The sequence below is a fragment of the Colias eurytheme genome, chromosome 24, assembly GCF_061535395.1.
Source record: "Colias eurytheme isolate Ceu_HAF_F1 chromosome 24, ilColEury1 Martin Lab GWU primary, whole genome shotgun sequence".
Lineage (NCBI taxonomy): Eukaryota > Metazoa > Arthropoda > Insecta > Lepidoptera > Pieridae > Colias > Colias eurytheme.
In genome coordinates, this window is record NC_143003.1 from 2695708 (window position 1) to 2715388 (window position 19681).

The window sequence follows — 19681 nt, forward strand, 5'->3', positions numbered from 1 at the left end:
GAGCACTGTGCGATCCATATTGTCGCCCCGCACTATTTCCTCGTAGGAATAGTCGTGGGTATCAGTAGACGAAGCGAGATTCCACGGTTCCGAGGATTCGGGGCTGGGTTGTTTGTCCAGTTTAGAGTCTTGACCTTCGCGCTCTGCCCACGGTGAAGCTGTGGCGCGGGTGTCGACCAGCTCCGGCGGATTTGGTGTCATGGACGGTGCCGTGCTATCCGGCTGCTGACTCGCAGCAGCTTGACCCAGAGTGAACGCTTGTAGATTGTGAAGAGCAGCAGCCGGCAAACGCACGTGACGAACTCCCGGCCTAGCGAGAACAGGTTTGAGTCCAGGTCCGATGAGACGTTGAAGCAAAACAGCATTACCACCTCCTTCCCCACCACCTACTGTCAATATTTTTGGACCGCGGTTGGTAACTATTGCAATTTGCTGACCGCTCTTAACCATAGAGACTGGTAAGATGTAATTTGCTGGCATCAGGACCGCTGTAGTTGGCTTACCGGCATTGCTTCGAGCGACTGTAATTGTCTGCCCGTCTGCCACTATAACATTCCGTTGTGGTTGTGGACGGGGCGGTAATGTCGGAGTTTCATGTTCAAATGTAAGTTTTCTAACAACTTTTCGCGGACTGTCTTGAGGAGAATGACTGTCTAGGCAACTTTCGGTGCAATCCCCTTGTGAAGTACCGCAACTGCTGTCTTCAGATCCCATTGTCCTGCAAGTGTCTTCGCCATGTACTGGGCTCATATCACGAGTGCCGGAACGACGAGATCCGCTCGAACTCTTCTTTCGTTTTGAAGATCCAGGGTTCGATGGAGGATTAGATCTTCTGCGCGGTGCCGGTTTATCCTTGTCAGGCGAGTTCTCAACCTGTTCTTTGTATTCCGCCAGTATATAAAGAATCCTTTGTGTTGTTTGTTCATCCTCAAAAGGCTTTTGTGTCGATGGTTTAGGTGTCACAGTATTAATTTTTACAGAACTAGATGGATGAGAAGAAGACTTAGGCCTAGATTTAGTTTTTGTATTAATTTTTGCTGCCTTATGTTGATTCTGCGCTGATGACATTTCACTTGTTTGTGCTTCTGATGAAGAACTGTGAGGTAATTGATTCTGTGATGATGACGACGGTGAATCGTTTATATTTGACGAATCTGGAGATCGCACAAAAGTCGATACCGATGGTGAAGATGTTGTCACAGTAGATTTACGATTTACATAAGCGACATTTAAAGATGCATTATTGCCTATTGTATATAAAACTTGTTGTGTAGACTCAGAAGGACCCATGTTTGAAGACGGAGTAACTTCTGATGCATCGGTCGATGAAATATGTATCTTATTAAATGTGTTACTTGTCGGTGTTTGGTTTGGTTGAACTGTGCTTCTCTCTTTGACTTGTTCTAGGACCATGTCAAATTCTCGAAGTTGTTCTAGCGTTGAAGAACTCATTTGAGATTCTGGTGATGTTTGATTTGTTTCAGATGGAACTTTAATTAATCTGTTCGTTTGTGTTTGCGGTAATCTAATTGTTTGCTGACCAAGAGGAGGCGCTGCGGTCAATACTAGCTGTTGATAAACCGGCTGATTTGCTCCTCCTATTACATTACGTTGAATTTGAAAAAATGAAGGTCGAACAACTCTTGTACCCGAAACCATCTGTGATGGTTTGCTCAGCATTGGTAATTTTATACGCATTTGAGTTAATACTTGAGGTTGGGTGCTTTGGTTACAGTCGTTGGATCCATGGTTTCTATTATCTTCAGATGTCATCTCAGTATTTGAAGCTGTTTGACTCTGCGGCACAATCTTTATAATCGACTGTTCCATGTCAGATTGATTATGTTGTTTTTGGTTTGAATCGTCTACGAGTTCAGTGCTTGGAACTGTTATAAGGTTTATTGTTTGACCGCCACCTATATTTACAGGTATTTGTCTCGTGTAAATTACTCCGCCATGCATAGTCTGTAAATTCATTGGGGTAATGGTTTGTTTGATTTGTTGGACTAAATTTGATTGTGATGGCTGCGATTGCGAAGTTATCTGAACAGGTGATTTTCTAAGGAGTAATGGTGGACTACTCATTTGACCCATTTGTTCAATATTCATTGAGTTGTCAGACTGACAATCCGAATTTTCACTAGTGGTGTTAACGGATGACATATGCGAATGATTTTCATTTATGTCACTTACTTTTTGGCTTTCATCTTGAAAAACTTGTTTACCAAATGCTTGATTAAATTTTGGAAGGCTTGTAGATTTTTCCGGAGCAGAGGGCTTTCCAGCATTCTGAATAAACTTTGCATAATTTTCTTCATAAACTGACCTAGATTTAATTTCTTGTTGATTAGTTATACCTTCATTGCCATTGGTGGAATTTGTAATATTGGTTGTTTGATTGCTGTTCAAATCATTTTGATTTTCCGATGTTTTGGTACAATTATTATTTTGAACATTTGTTGATTCAATAGGTTGTAATCTCAGGACCATACTTCGTTGGTGAGGTGCGTTCAGTTGAATTGATTTTCCATCAGCTGATTTACACACAAACTGAACCATTTTTTGTTCCGTATTACCTTGGACATTACTAAGATTAGTCAATAGGTTAACACGCTTAAGTAGTTGACCAGTATTACTATTCGATTTTTGCGAACCAGAGTTTACTATGTGTAGAAGTTGGTTGCTTCCTTGTTGAATATTACTACCATCAACTAAAGATAATCCATTGAAAGAATTTGATTGCTGTGCAGAAGATGCTGACGAGTTTGTTGTTCCCTTATTTTGAACTATATGCAACACAGGTGTGGAGTTGGAAGCGTTTATAACAGATTTTTGAGAGTTATCAACTAATGTAAGCTGATTTACAGAAGAATTCTTCCCTTGCACAATGTGCAGAACTTGAGGAGAAGGGGTATTAGAATTTTGGTTATTATTTTCAGAACTATTAGTACGATTCAAAGGTGGTGGTAATATTTGAGCTAATGCTTGCTGTAAAGCTAAAGCGCTAATAGTAGTGGTTTTGGTATAACTTTCGTGACAAGTTTGTGTTACGTTTCCCGATTCTTCGTTGGACTTATCGCACAAACCATTCCCAATTGTTTGTGATTCCTCTGGTATTAGGGATTCAGTATGTGTATTTATACCAGCAGCATTCATAGCGTGAGCTATTTGATCTGTTTTTTCACTAGATTCACTTTGTTCCTCATGTTGAGAATACGGAGTACAATTATTTAATGATTCAAATGATAATGCATCCTGAGAATCCATTGAGTTGACAGTATTTGTATCAAACGTGTAATTTCTATTCGAATCATGATTAGATACAGAATTCATAAGTTCATTTTCCATATTCTCATTATGTTCTTCATTTTCGAGTACTTCCTCAGCAATTTCAATTTTAACGATAGAATTGACCTCAGTTTCTATTGGTATATTCTCGTCTGAGAACATTTTATGATTTTCTTGAGATAACATATTCATTGTTTGATTGTGTCTGTCATATTCTTGAATGGAAGGAATGCTTAGATCAGCTGTAGTTAATTCAGTATATTCAGTTTTCATTGAGGCTTGAGAACCATCAGGTGGACTGTTTTCAGCGGAGCATTGTGGTGGACTAGCGTCTGTCACTTGAGTAACGCGTGGATCACATGTAACCGGATTTTGAGCTGCAGCGCTAACTGGAAGCTGTCCCACTTGAACTACTTGTACTACTGATTCACAATAAGGTACTCCAAAAAAATCCAAGTTATTCAGATCAAATGGAAAATTTGAGTTTCCATACATATTACTATTATTCTTACATTCTTTCGTGTTATTTAATATCCAATCATTATTGAGCTCAATTGCAGTCCTTTTGAAAAAGGAACGAACTTTGTCTTTAAGACGAATATACGAAATATAACGCTCCGTAACTTCGATTTTATCTTCACTTGTTTTATTAAAATTCTCACAATACTCGAATGATAAAAACGGCTGAGCATGTTTTACGTCCGACAGAGTCGCAGCCGAAATTTTTGGAAGAGTATTTCGATCTACATAACTTTGGATGACTCTGTCGGACCCCTCACCAAAACCCATACTAAAATTAGTTTCATTAATTTCGATTGATTTATATTCATTTTCTTGATACTCCGATGCTAGTTCCTCAGCAAATGTTTTATCGAGGGGATCACTATCAAATTTGGCTTCATCATTATCAGAAATAAATAGGACATTTTCGTCATTACATTCATTTGTTAAAACATTCATTCTACCTTGTATAGGCCACGATTTTAATAGGTCACATACATCAAAGTTTTCAACTTCATTGTACGATCGAGAAAAAGAGAACTCAACATTATTCCAATAATTTATTAATCGATTAAATTCCTTGACATATGCAGATTTTTCCATAGCGGTCACTGTTAATTTAGGATAGTCTATATTTTTACCTTTTCGATATCGTTTCTGGTTGTTTTTAGTATCTAATGAATCTCTCTTTCTCTTCAAATTTCTTTTGATAAAACTGTTTAAATATTGCAACGATGAGTTTGTATCCATTCTATGTCTAGAATATGTTAATTTCGGAATGATAATATGCAAGTCATCTTCATCAAGTGTTGTTTCAATCACTGCATTATTTGAATGCTCAGTTTTGAGTGTTAATACGTTTAAAACTTTATTTTCTTCCACTTTTTTTAAATATGTTCTCAAGGGAAACAAGTAACAAGTGCCAATTTTTGGATCTTTGTATTCAGAACCTTTTAATATAAGTTCTGAATTCGTATTATAAACTAACGTGACATTATTTTGGACAGACACATTAGATTTTGGTAACACCAGTTCTAAGTTATTGTTATTAGTCTTATGACACAGTGGTACATCTTTTGGTTTTAGGTTCATATCAGAGGACGTCTGATTTATTTCACTAAGTTCAGTATTTTCAGCTTTGTCATTGTTAATGGAAGCAGCTATAGTGTTATTTTCATTTAAACCGTCCGGCGATTCATCGATGGTTACGTTTTCAGATTTTTCAGCTAATTCTTTTATATTTTTACACGTCTCTTTTGTTTCTGTCTTAACCAAAATTGAATCCGTCAAGTTTTCTTTAGCTTCGTTTATATTATCGACTTCTAAGCTGTCTAAGTCATCGGCACAAGGAGTATTATGAAAATTCTTTAATTTATCTGTATTACAATGTTCATCAGTTGACGTATTTTCCTTAGTAATTGAATCATTATCATTCATATCATCGGTACTATTCTTAATAACGGTAATGCCTTCATATTTTGTTTTATTAAATAGTATGCTATTTTCGTGCCAACTTTCTTTTTCTCTTTTGAGAAATTCTTCAACAACGCATCTTCCTGTATATGTATAATAATCAAAACATGAAGTGGTGCGTAAATTCTCATCGTCGCCTTCTTCATCTATTGACGACGTAGTCATCCTTAAGCAATCATTACCATCTGAAAATATTGTATCACTAGAAGAGTGTTCAGAAATTATTTTATCTTCTTTCAAATTATTCGATATATTATTTTCACATATTTTTTCTTGTTCTTGTTTGGTAGCTAACTTAATCATCCTTAAACCATAGTTACCATCTGAATATATTGTATCACTAGAAGTGTTTTCGAAAATTATTTTATCTTCTTTCAAATTATTCGATATATTGTTTTCACATATATTTTCTTGTTCTTGTTTGGTAGCTGACGTAATCATCCTTAAACCATCATTACCATCTGAAAATATTGTATCACTAGAAGTTCTTTCGGAAATTATTGTATCTTCTTTCAAATTATTCGGTATATTATTTTCACATATATTTTCTTGTTCTTGTTTGGTAGTTGACGTAATCATCCTTGAACCATCATTACCATCTGAAAAAATTGAATCACTGGAGGTGTTTTCGGTAATTATTTTATCTTCTTTCAAACTACTCGATATATTGTTTTCACATATATTTTCTTGTTCTTGTTTGGTAGCTGACGTAATCATCCTTAAACCATAGTTACCATCTGAATATATTTTATCACTAGAAGTGTTTTCGAAAATTATTTTATCTTCTTTCAAATTATTCGATATATTATTTTCACATATATTTTCTTGTTCTTGTTTGGAAGTTGACGTTATCATCCTTGAACCATCATTACCATCTGAAAATATTGAATCACTGGAAGTGTTTTCGGTAATTATTTTATCTTCTTTCAAACTACTCGATATATTGTTTTCACATATATTTTCTTGTTCTTGTTTGGTAGCTGACGTAATCATCCTTAAACCATCATTACCATCTGAAAATATTGTATCACTAGAAGTGTTTTCGGAAATTATTGTATCTTCTTTCAAATTATTCGGTATATTATTTTCACATATATTTTCTTGTTCTTGTTTGGTAGTTGACGTAGTCATACTTGAACCATCATTACCATCTGAAAATATTGAATCACTGGAAGTGTTTTCGGTAATTATTTTATCTTCTTTCAAACTACTCGATATATTATTTTCACATATTTTTTCTTGTTCTTGTTTGGTAGCTGACGTAATCATCCTTAAACCATAGTTACCATCTGAAAATATTGTATCACTAGGAGTGTTTTCGGATATTATGTTATCTTCTTTCAAATTACTCGATATATTATTTTCACATATATTCTCTTGTTCTTGTTTGGTAGCTGACGTAATCATCCTTAAACCATCATTACAATCTGAAAATATTGTATCACTGGAAGTGTTTTCGGTTATTATTGTTTCTTCTTTCAAATTATTCGGTATATTATTTTCACATATATTTTCTTGTTCTTGTTTGATAGTTGACGTAATCATTCTTGAAACATCATTACCATCTGAAAATATTGTATCACTGGAAGTGTTTTCAGTAATTATTTTATCTTCTTTCAAATTACTCGATATATTATTTTCACATATATTTTCTTGTCCTTGTTTGGTAGTTGACGTAGTCATCCTTAAGCCATCATTACAACCTGAAAAAATTGTATCACTGGAAGTGTTTTCGGTAATTATTTTATCTTCTTTCAAATTACTCGATATATTATTTTCAGATATATTTTCTTGTTCTTGTTTGGTAGTTGATATCTGTATTTCGTCTTTATTTAGACTTGAAGTCTTTTCATCACTCGTCACAAATTCTTCAACCGTTTCATTGTGTACCATAATATCGTTCTTGAGACAATTTCCTTCAACGGCTTCAGTATTAACAATATTGTGTAAATAGGTATCATTAGGAGCTATTTTGGATATTATTTTGGATTTATTTGGATATTTCAATTGTTTATTTAAAGTGGCATTTGTTTTAGAAATTTTACATTTAGTTATATCTTGATCTGAAACATGCATAGTCTTTCTTTTCAAATTTACTGGCTGAACTGACTTTTCTTCAATAGGTATAACAATAGGTTTTAACAAGTCAATCATTGGGATATTGGCGAAGTATTTAGTCACGATTGATACTAAGCTCGGTGGTTTTTGATTTTGAAGCACACATTGGTTAATATTATGTTCAGTAGTATGTGAAGAATTGCTGTCTAAATCACTTTCATAGTCCGTTGAAACGTCATGAATTTCATTCAAAGGTCTCTCTTCACTTAGGATACAATTGTTAATTGGAACATTTTTCAATGCTATATCGTGGAGAGAAGCTTTTGTCAAGAGCCACTCTGAGTCACAATGTAAGCTACGTTTACATTTTATTTCTGAAGTTTCGTCTGTTTTATTTGGTATGTCATCTCCTAAATTTACGTTATCCATCAAATAATCATTTAAAATAGAGAATGAACCGCTACGATGTAAACAAGACGGTGAATCGTCGGGTGTTACATCTGCATCTACTTTGTCATTATTTATTGAAATGTCACTGTCACATCTAATAAGTTTCACAAAACAACTGCTCATCCATTTAGTTTGTTCTTCATTAATTGATTCTCTTAAAATGTTTTCAAACTCTCCAATTTCAGCAGACTCATTTTCCTCAAGAATAGTCGGTTTATCATCGACTATTGTTTCTAAAGTATTAGCGATACGAAGTCCTTTTATGATGGAGTTTTTAAGCACGTCAAGGTCTGTGCTCAGTTTGGGCCTTATGTTTGATTCTCTTTTAGGCAAATTTATAATGTTTATATTGTTTACAGAATCGTTGGAGCTGTCGTCTATTTCAATAATATTATCGTCATCCTCATTTAGTAACTTTTCATCAACTATTTGTTGTTGTAATTCTTGAACACCACTTATTTTATTTGATTCTAAACGCAGACAAGCTTTAGCTGCACGAATTTTCTTCAAAATATCACCGCGTTCTATCATCACAGAGCACTTCTGTGAAAATCTTTTTTGGTGTTTTAGAAAGACTTCTTTTTCTATAAGAGGAACGCAGTAATCACCAAATTCTGTTTGAAAAACATGTTTAATAGGTTCTTCGCTGTTTGCGTCTTCGTCGTCGCTTATAAGATTTATTGTTTCAGGATCATCAGATACATTTTTTGGATATAAAATTTCGTTAACAAAATTTTTCTCTGCCGAATTATTCTTATCAGCGACAGTTACCTGTCTAAGGTTGAGGGTACATTTCTTATTTTTAATAGTACTGTTAAATAGTATCGATTTCATCTGAGGATCGGTAAATATTGAATCGACATTTATATCAAGTTTTCCAGATATGGTGGCTCTAAAAGTAGATCCATTAGGTAACTTTATTCTGATAACTCTTTTTAACGGATCATCTTCTGGTTCACGGGGTACTTCCTCAAAATATATTTGATCTCTATACTTGTCCAATAAAGGGTCTGTCTTCACCTTTTCTTCTTTTTTCCTTGAATTAGTATGCTCTTCAATTTTTGACTTTATAAAACTTTTTGAGGAATTTAAGTTGGACTCAATCCCTGCAGTGGTAGATATAGAGATATCCTTTTGCTTTAGACATGCAGAGTTTTTCGTTTCACTGAGGACGGTATTCATCACATCAATGTCATTTTCAGGTATTTGATTTTCATCGCTCATTTTACATATTTTGTCTAGGTTCGGACTTTGAATCAGTTTATTTTTATCATCTGTTATGTCAATTGCTTTTACAGTTTCATTTATATTTGTATTGGTGTTTTTTATTTCTGTTGTTTGTTTATCACTGCTCAGTCTAGGAATTTTACTAGAAAGATTTTCTACAACCTTACCAAGATCTTTCTGAATATCTGGGTAAGCGGAATGTGTATCGTTTTGTTTTAATAAACCTTTTTGGGATTTTAATAGTGACCTTCCCAGTTTTTGTGATAATTGAGTTTTTTCACAAATATTCATGTCATTTAGAGACTTTAAATAGCAATTAGATTTTTGCTGTACAGCTGGCACCGCAGCATTTATTACTCCATTAGTTTGATCTATAATTTTAGTAGTGTTACCACTTAAATTACTATCTTTTTCTGATAATGATTCTTTGTCATAGCATTTTTTGTCTTCCATTAATGTTTGTTCTAAATTTAAAATGTTCGCAATATTCTCTGAAACAGAACCTTCAGGAATCGTATGCGTTTTTTCAATTTTCTGTGTTTTATCTACAGGTGTAGATGGATTCAGTGAAGAGTAAGAAAGAGGTATAGGGTCTCGACAATAATTGTGAATGGTTTGTTTATTCAGAATCAACATCCTCTTGTTTTGTATCCTTTCTTTGTCAACAGATTCTTTTGAATGTAATGGATTTTCAATTAAATTCTTCTGTGCTATAATTATATTTTTTGTAATACCAGATTCTTCAAAGATCTTTTTATTATCTGGTGGTAATGTATTATTTTCCTCTACAGACTCTTGTAATGTTGGCTTATTTTCAAATATCTTTTTCTTAGCTGTCATTATATTTTTCTTAGGTTCTGTAGATTCTTGAGCTTTTATATCTTTTTCAAATAAATTCTTCTTATTGATTACAATATTATTTTTTGGTTCACACTTTTCACTTGGAACATGTTGTAATTTTTCTTGTACTTCTGATAAAACTTTCCTTTCGTTGTTAAGAATTGCTTCATCTATACTTGGCTTTTTAAGTGCATCACTATTTTGTACAATGGATTTTACTAAGCAGGAACCTCGATTAAGATAATTTTTAGCATCATCTTTAACTTTTGTAGTCTTATTCAATCCAGATTTTGTGGTAAGATTTTTTCTTTTCGCTTGCGTATGAGCAATACTACATTCTGTAGTAACGGTTTTACTAAGACCTGCGATTACAGGTGATTGTAATTTTATGTCTCGTCCATCCAAAGTTATAATTTGTTGCGTCGGTGGAGTATTTATAGATGGTTTTGTCAATGCCGAGCCAACAAAATTATTCACAATGACCGGACTTACAACTTGTTTTGAAGTTAGCGGAAGATTATTTAAGCCAACAGTTGATGTTGCTGTTGCACTATTATATGGACTTGATGCAATAAGTGTGTGTTGATGTAATTGGGGTGAGTTATTTCTCACACCGGTATCCTTCAGATTACCCGATTGTACCATCAAATTCTGTGATGCTTTTAATTGCGGAGCAATAATAACTTTTGCTGGATCCACAGTCTGTATAGAACTTGTTGGTATTTCTAATTTATTTTTGTGTATATTTGAAATACAATTTCCTTTTCTAGATTTTTTCACGATACTTATAATCGGGGTGGTAATATTAACACCTTCTGACTGCTTAGGATTGATCTGTAAATTGTTAGTGATGATTTTGGTATCAGCTTTTATGGTGGGTTTATGTGTGATATTTTGCTTAGTTTTCGATTTTTTAATTATATTTTTGTCAACTTTAGTCTTGCTCACTATTAACTCATTTGATATAACACGCGGTTTACTTTCCGACGAAGCAATACTGAAAGACCTCTTTGGTATGTTTAAAATAACACTTTTTGGGTTGTTACATTTAATAACATTGTTTTGAACATTTGTTCCAATATTTGCACATAGATCAGATACTGTTGGTTTTGGAATATTTTCACATAGATCAGATACTGTTGGTTTTGGAATATTTGCACATAGATCAGATACTGTTGTTTTTGTAATTTCTTTGGGAATGAAATTTTCCGTAGTCATAAAGGTTGTATTTAAGGTTTCTTTTTCTTTCGGAGTATAAAGATCTATGGGGCAATATGCATCATCAATTTCCTGGCGTAAGTCTTCGTCCATGAGTTCATCTAATAAGTCATAGTCAGAATTATGTATTCCTGATATAAAGGGGTCCTCCTCCTCCTTGGAGTTCACTTTAACAAACTTTTGAGTCTCGTTTGGCTCGTTCGCTTTCTTCTCAAGCACGGAATTTAAAGAATTAGTTTCTTTAAAGGGCTGGAAACCTTGGGAATCTATGGTATTCTTCGTAGCTGTATCATCATTTTTAATAGCTTGATTATTAACTCCACGACCTTTCTTTGTACTTGTTTTGGTCTTTTGTTTTTGTGGTAAATGTTTTTCAAAAGAATCCTTTTTTAGGGCGACGTCGAGGGCCTTGGGGCCTCGGCTCGGAGTTTTGTGTTTTAGGAGATCGTCAAGAACACTTTCCCAGTCACTCTTAGGTGGTTCAACCGGTTGCAGTTTCGTTGCAGTTTGAGCAACCTTTGGCACAGACTTCTTCTTAGTGTCAGCAGGTTTAACTTGAAAAGGTGGTTGTTTCATGGGCGGTGTTATTATATTTTCTACTTTTTCTTGAGTGCTGAGACAGATCATAATATTTAATTTATCCTTCTCAGATTCCCTTATTTCCATGTTACTTGTCGTGAACATAGTCATTTGCGGTTCTGGTATTATTGCTGGGGCAACTTCATTTGTATTTTTATCCATCTTTTGTAGATGTAGAGGTTGGACTGGCTGAAAATTATTGTGAAAACGTAAGTATTCATCCAAATGAGTAAAATTGTCAACCCTGGGCACGTGTTCAATAATCTCCTTCTTTGGTTTTGAATCCCGAAAATTACAGCTCTCTTTTAAGTTCAAATCATTTTTAATTTCATACACTTCCTGTTCATCTTTTGGAAGAACTTTGAACTGAATATACTTCGGAGCAACGGAAGAAACTGTTTTAATAACAGTATTCGTATTTGTTATGTTTGTTTTTATTTCATTAGTAATTGGTATTGATTTAATTAGGTCTTGACTGCTCCCTGATATCTGCTTTATCACGGATGTCTCAGATTGTTTAGATATATTTGAAATGGAGTTATGGATCGGTTGCTGTAATAAATTTGAATTTTGCGTTTGTACATTTGGTTGACACTTCAATGTTGAATCTATGATATTTGTCGTGGAACATGATGAATAAAACTGATCATTGAAGTTTGTCTTATTTTGATCAAAATATCCTGCATTCAATTTATTTTTTTGCCTCAAGAGAAGCACTAAATCGACTTGATCTCTTTCTGACAACGCGCTTGATGTAGAAGCAGTTTCAACTTTAACATTAGTTGAATATTGGGGATTCAAATTATTATGCAAACTTATATTTGGATTATAATTCCCAATTGTAGGTTTAACCTGTAAAGAGCTTATGAGATGCGGATGATTTTGTGCAATTTTCGAAACTGGAGGCGTTTCTTTCTTTGCGCTCCGTACAGGAATTGGATCTATCGATTTTTTAACTTGATTTTTGTTCACTCGGCTTATAACAATTTGGCCATTTGATTGAAGATGTAACATTTTATCAAGATCCGTAGTTAACTGATTCGAGTCAATCTTAGCTCTCATTTCTTCTTCGGTCTTCATTTTATTCTCCATTTGCTTACTTTTATGCAAGTAGCTAAGACGAGAAAAAGTATTTGGTGCATTATCAGCTATTTTCTGTTTTAAAATCCTGGGTCCTGTCAATTTCTCGGCCGATTTATTTTCCGGCTTTTGTTTGACAAACGTGCCCGCGTTAATACTTTGTTGTAATTCTTTTAAAAATTTTTGAAAATGTTGCTGCGTTGGATCATATATCGGAGCGTATTTTGTATCAGGTATTTGGGTTGGATTTGGTGTAACATCTTTATTTATGGGAACATCTATATTACAAGGGGGTTTTGGTGTTACTTTCTGTGAGACACTGTTTTGCGATAAATCTTGCGGCTTTGATTTATTTATTTTTAATGATTGATTTTTTACGTTTTGATCCAATAAATGTTCAAATTTCTTTTGAATTACATTATCGACTTTTGCAACTGGCTGTGGTCGTGGACCCGATGCTAACAGATTCACAGCTTCATATGATTGCAGCTTAAGGAATTCTTCGAAAGCTCTCTGACTGGCTGTTTCTTTTGCAGCTTTTTCGTGTAGTTTATTCGTCTTTTGCCGAGATTTGTTCTCGGAAGATTTCACGTTGTGTCGAGTATTGGTCTCTTTCGAAGACTGGGGTTTTGGCACATTTGGGGATTCCACATTTTTTGCAATGACAGCTGTTGGAATAGCCGGCACTGGAACTAATTTCGGACGAGCGGTTTCGAGTAGGGACTGCTCACTCAAAAGTGTTTCCTTGCATTGCAGTAAATCACACACTTTTTGATCCTGAAGCTTATGAGGGCGAAAATCAATTAATTTTTTTACACTTTTCTTAACTTCCTTGCTGATTTTGTTATTTGTACTTAATTTTGAGGTATTATCTTTTACATCTGGCTTGATGCGTGCTAGTGGAGGGGGATTGAGTGGGTTAAAAGATAATATGTTATGTGTTTTATCCTGAGCGATAATTTGCGTATCCGGAAACTTCATGTCCTCCATAGAGAATAGTCCATCGAAAACGACAGCGCTGTTCTCGTGTGATTTATCCGACGGTTTGCTTTCATTGCTAATGTTATTCAATTTATTACTTTTATTATCCATTAATTTATTTTGATCAGTCTTCTTGCCCATTTTTCCATCATTGTTTATGCTCTGTAATTTAAGAGCATTGTTCCTATCAATCTTGTCTTCTTCATCAGTCTTCCTAACAACTTTCATACCAACTAATCGCGCTAGGTTTCCACCCACTTTCTCCTGTTTGTCTGTCTTAGTCTCACGTCTGATATTTGACTTGTCTCTCTTCTTTCGTTCTTTCACTTCCTTCTTATCTTTTTTCAGTTCTTGTTTTTTCTCCTTCTTTAATTTCTTATCTTCTTTGGACTGAATGCTTGGTTTTGTATCTGTGTGATCAGCATCTTGACTGCTTTGGCTGCGATGCGGTGTGGCGTCTCTAGAATTTGATTTAGTCCTTCCTATGCTATTAGACCGCTCAGTTTCTTTTTTACTGTTTGTTTCAGAGTCAAGTTTCAGTGGATCTTCAACGGGGGCTCGTTTCTTTTTCTTTTTACGCTGTTTGACGACCATTAAGGATTCGTCGCTGCTAATAGATGGACTTTCCAGAAAAGGGTCTTGCCATAATTGCGGATTATATTCTGGCGAAGCTTCTTGTGCTTCTAACAAATGTTCGTAACCTGTTTATAAAAAATAGAAAACCAATAGTTTAGTAATTAAAAAAATTAATAGACTTAATAAACACAACGCTTTCGCATGTTCAAACCATTCAAAATTTGAATGATAGATAGATTTTAATTTTAGATAGACCAAAACAGGCACCAAATCTAGTACATTACCTTTTTCGATCCCATAATAGACATCGTCTTCATTGTCGTCTTCCTCTGGCAAGTGCTCGTACGAACTGGGGTCCAAGTTGAGGTACTTGAGCTCAGTGGTTAGAGCCCGCGTGCCGCCGTGTGTCCGCTCCATGTATGTCCTGCAGTTCTCCAGGAGAACTTCCCTGTAAATGTGCACAATAGCTACTTTAAAAACCAGTTCACACGTTCAGAAACAAGTTTTTATTATTTCAGACGATTTCTTTTATCTCTTTTTATTCAAATGAAATGAAAAATAACACATTTTTTTTCATTCTTCACCAATTGGCGCTACAATCAAGTAGATAACGTACAGATAATTGTAAAAATCAATTGATTTCTTTGCAAAAAAAATTCTTCTGATAGGGTCAGTCAGAAATGACTGACCCTATGAGAAGAATTTTTTTTTTTAATGTGAAGAATCTATACATTTTTTATCTTACTTATAATTCCTGCACAGTGAATATCACACGACTCACCGTTCCATATCCCACGTGAGTGTTTTCACCCTGGGACCAGACAGGAGTACAGCCAAATCATTGCAGAGCTCCGGTTCGAGTCCTAGCGCTTCGCCCTCAGTAAAAATGGCGGTAGATAACACATTCGCTTGTTTCTGTATATATTTCATGTTTAGCGTCTCTGATGTTTTCACTAGGTTCGTTTGCGTGCGGCTGTCGGTCGCCCAGCTGCCGAATTCGGATGTCGTTTCTAGGTTTGGCTCTTGCAGGTCCTGAAAATTGTTGTTGCAAATTAATGTTAATAAACGAAACAAGTAACATTACATAATTTAACCATGTAATTGCTAAAAATCTTGATATGATAGAAAAGTTGTATTATTTATACATTACAGTTACTAAGAAGTTTCAATATTAAAAAAAAAAGGTTATGTTTGGAGTTAAATTATAGATACAGTGCTATTTAAAAAATGCTTGTCTAAAATGTCTTTTCTTCCTTATCTCTATGATGTATTTACATTTCTTTCCATATTATATAAACAAACTAACCTTTATAGCCTCCAATAGTGGAGCCCCCTTGACTTTATCATACATAGCTGGCGAGGGGTGCACTGAGAACGCAGTCAGTAAGCACTCGCAGCTCAGTCTGTGGCTGGCTGACAGTAACGAGCCGAGATGGTTGAACCAGGACGATAGAGTCTGCTCCGTGGAACGGGCTTCGGCTTCCTGTAATTGTAAAATTGATTAAGAACTGTATTATATTATGTATAAGGTATTCAAATATCTTAGCAAATCTATTTAAAGACCCTTATGTGTAAAAATTTAATTTGTGTTCCATTAAATATGCGAAATTGCAAATTCTACTACTTCTAAACAATAGCAATGAAATTTCAGTATTCCAGGAAGTTTATTGAGCATTTAAAATCGATAATTTTATATGTTGGGTTTAGATCATATGGATATATACCTTTTCAGTGGCAAGTTTAAGTTTTTCCAATTCGTTCATGCCGGCGGTGATCGCTCGCACGTACAATTGACAGACAAACGGTGTCCTCTCCCCTTTTAGCTGAAATTAATAAGACTTTGTGATATATCTTCATTTAATACGAAAATAACTAGTTTCCTTGTTAAAAATAGGTGTTCATTTGACAAAATGTGATACAACTGTTTGTAGATTTTTTACGACTTTGAGCACATCACCTCACCTCACTGGTTCTTTTGCTTTTACTCAATATCAAACTTTCCACCATATTCACTTGTTTTGGAAGCTGCACTATATCACAGATCACTTTGAACACTTTCCTACACACTTGGCGCCATTGCTTCTTCACACCATCGCACTAATATTATAAATGCGAAAGTAACTCTGTCTGTCTGTTACTCAATCACGCCTAAACTACTGAACCAATTTTCATGAAATTTGGTATGGAGATATTTTGATACCCGAGAAAGGACATAGGCTACTTTTTATCACAGGAAAATGACGCAAAGCCGGAAATCAGACAGGAATAGGAACTATGCGGGTTTTTCTTTGACTGCGCGGGCGAAGCCGCGGGCGGAAACCTAGTACACTATAATCACCTGTTTATGAGCTGCAGCGGCCATGGTGTGCAGGTGCCTGGCCGTGGTGGCCAGGGCTGCGAGCCCCACGCTGCAGGTGGCCAGCTTCTCTTCGCCCAACATGTGCACTACGGAGCGGAAACACCCGTAGAGCGCTATGAGCACGTCACCGCGGCACACTGGTACCAGCATGCATCTCGCTATCACCACCTGGTAGGGAAGTAACATTTATTGATTAGCTATAGCACACACAAATAAATTATACAAACATATAAAAAATAACACACAACAAACAACAAAACTAATGACTATAACAAAGAAAACAGACAAAGTTTTCTCTCTCTAATAATTCCAATTCATTAAGTCTAACTTTAGTTCACAATCACTGGCTTTGCCAATAAGCATTAACATAAATAATAATTTTAAATTTTTGTTACATAACTTATTTCTTATTACCTGTGCAACAAGAGCAGCGACTTCTTTAGCGTTCTTCCACAGTTTCTTCTCTTGCGGCGACGACTCGAGCCGGTTGTTGAGTCTCTCCACTAGCGGGCAAGCTTCCCGAAACGGTATTTGTTTTGCCTGCAAACAATGAATGAATGAAAATTCTTTATTGCTTAGAAATAAATAAATACAAATGCAAAAGCACACAACACATAATATAAAACAAGCAAAAGGCGGCCTTATCGCTAGGTAGCGATCTCTACCAGGCAACCCTTAAAATATAGGAAATACACAGAATAAAACAAAACAATGTTTTATTAATAAAATAATAAAAAGCATATAGGAAACATGAGAATTATTTTAAGCAAACTTAGTATAATCTTGTGTTTGATTTTAACGCGTTTTTCTTTTAATTCTTATAATTAAGAAATTAAAGATTTTAACAGATTTTAAATGCGATTAATTCAGTCAGTCTCCCCGTGACAACGCTCGCTGCAAAGTTTGCGAAACGTCGGTATAATAATATAAAATTCAATATAAACATGAATGTTTACTTATAACTATTTAATTTTTATGGTATTCTAACATAATTCAGATGTTTAATGACCTCACGTTTTAGTTATTTACTCATTTATCATCATTTAAATGTAACTACAAAGTTAATCGTCTTTCGAACAATTCTCAAAAACTCACCAATTCAATGCACGCAGGTCTATTATTGACCTTGTCCAATAGAACAAACTCGATGTCCATGAGAAAGTTCCACACGTCTGGCGTGAAGCCGGCCTCTTGCCGCAATACATCTGCGAACTCTGTTGTTTCTTGCTCGGCTTCTGTACTCTCTGTTTACATATGAAATATATGTTTTAATTATATTGTCTTTGTTATTTGTATAGGTAAATTAACGGAGGCAAAACGAAGTGTTTCTGTAGCTCATGTATTATTCTGATACCTGTAATACAAGTTTCTTACAAATCTGTCCAGTAGTTTTTTTTTCGTGAACGAGTCACATACTTTTCGTATTTATAATGAGTAGAAGTAGGGTATAAAACTTCCAAGAAATCTCAACCTACTATTATAAAAAACTTATATTTTTGAAATGATACTTATTCAGGCGCTTTGAGAGTTAAATTTAAAGGTCGTCATGGCAATACCGTCACATCGTGGAGTAAAGCGACAATTTTGGTATCTTTGAATTTTGCCAAAAAAGTTTCACTTCGGACACGTATGATTTTTGAAGTGAAAACTTCTTTAGCGGCGTTGAGCACTTTTTCTGTAATGGGTATAAAATCTTAAACTCGCGTCAGGACACGTGACCTGATCGAAAAAGCGTAAGACGGATACCATTCCAAAATATCAAACATGCTGAACGTTAATAACCAAGTTTTCACTTCTGCCGGCACTCCCGGAGTGCAACCCGTCTTTTTTTTGTTTATTTTATCACCTGGCGCTCCATCTGCATCTGGTGTCATCGCCGGTCGTGTGCGCGTGCGCAATGTAGCGGCGAGCTTGAGCGCGAGGTCCACGCACGACTTGGACGCGACCATTTGCCGCAGCCGCGTCACTAGCATCACGCCGCGCTCTTGTTTCAGCCATTCTAGTACTGCAGACATGGAAAAATATTAAAATATTAAATTATAAAAATATTAAATATTAAAGTTGTGTAATAGTATTGAAAAACAGAATTAAACAGTGACAAATGATGTAGATGTACTTATTTATTGGTATAAACATAATACAGAATTACTAACGTTACACAGTATTATAATACTTATAATCTAATAACAAATATCTTATCATACTTTTTTTGACTAAAATTTTATAAACTTGTTCAAAACATGCTAGTTCATTATTATACAGCAATATTAAATTACATATACATATTTTATATTACATATTCTTTCATTTATGAATGAAACTATAAACATTGCAATACCTCATTAACATAATAAAAACGCATTTATTTATCGGCGTAATAACATACATACTCTACCTATTATTACAATAATAATCAAGTGTACTCACTCTCTTCATCGCCCGGCACCTGACCACCAAGCAGAGCCTGCAGCACAGGATGCCCCCAGGGGTTCGGCAGTATCTTCTTAAAGCCCTCAGCCCACTGCTGCAGCTGCGACTCCCAGACGAGCCTCTCCCCATTGCGTCTAGATATCGCTTCCGTGCAGTCTTGTAGGAACGCGTCGATCGCGTCTGTCAATATTGTGTGTTGGTCGTGACTCTTCGGCCATTCTGTCTGTTTTAACGAACAAATGTTTGGTAAATTAACAATTCTGTTACATTATTACGGATGTTTGCCACTTGGTTTATAATCAGGTGGTTTTAATACTACACACTTGTTGTGTATACAGATGTTTAAACTTATGGTAAAAACCATTCAAAAATAACGTTAGATTCAAACATTGAAAGACAGGGTTTTGAATATATCACAAAATTTACTTTACAATAGAAGGGGACATATTTATCTTCTCTTTAGCCATTAATTTTATTTGCTACATAGTATAAAACAAAGTCACTTTCTCTGTCCCTATGTATGCTTAAATCTTTAAAACTACGCAACGGATTTTGATGCGGTTTTTTTTAATAGATAGAGTGATTCAAGAGGAAGGTTTTAGTATATAATTTATTATGTTT

The 19681-nt window shown here is 35.0% G+C and overlaps 1 protein-coding gene across 1 annotated transcript in view; it reads right to left on the reverse strand.

Moving 5' to 3' along the window:
• The window catches only part of LOC149897895 (uncharacterized), a 30661-nt gene that overhangs the window by 5914 nt on the left and 5066 nt on the right, over positions 1 to 19681 (reverse strand). Inside the window, exons 3-12 of the mRNA XM_090115762.1 lie at positions 19058 to 19283; positions 18477 to 18635; positions 17726 to 17874; positions 17045 to 17170; positions 16610 to 16798; positions 15996 to 16094; positions 15578 to 15754; positions 15053 to 15303; positions 14556 to 14719; positions 1 to 14396 (exon numbers count right to left, since the gene is read on the reverse strand). Of these exons, the coding sequence (XP_089971888.1) occupies positions 1 to 14396; positions 14556 to 14719; positions 15053 to 15303; positions 15578 to 15754; positions 15996 to 16094; positions 16610 to 16798; positions 17045 to 17170; positions 17726 to 17874; positions 18477 to 18635; positions 19058 to 19283 (15936 nt within the window). The remainder of the gene's footprint in view (positions 14397 to 14555; positions 14720 to 15052; positions 15304 to 15577; positions 15755 to 15995; positions 16095 to 16609; positions 16799 to 17044; positions 17171 to 17725; positions 17875 to 18476; positions 18636 to 19057; positions 19284 to 19681) is intronic.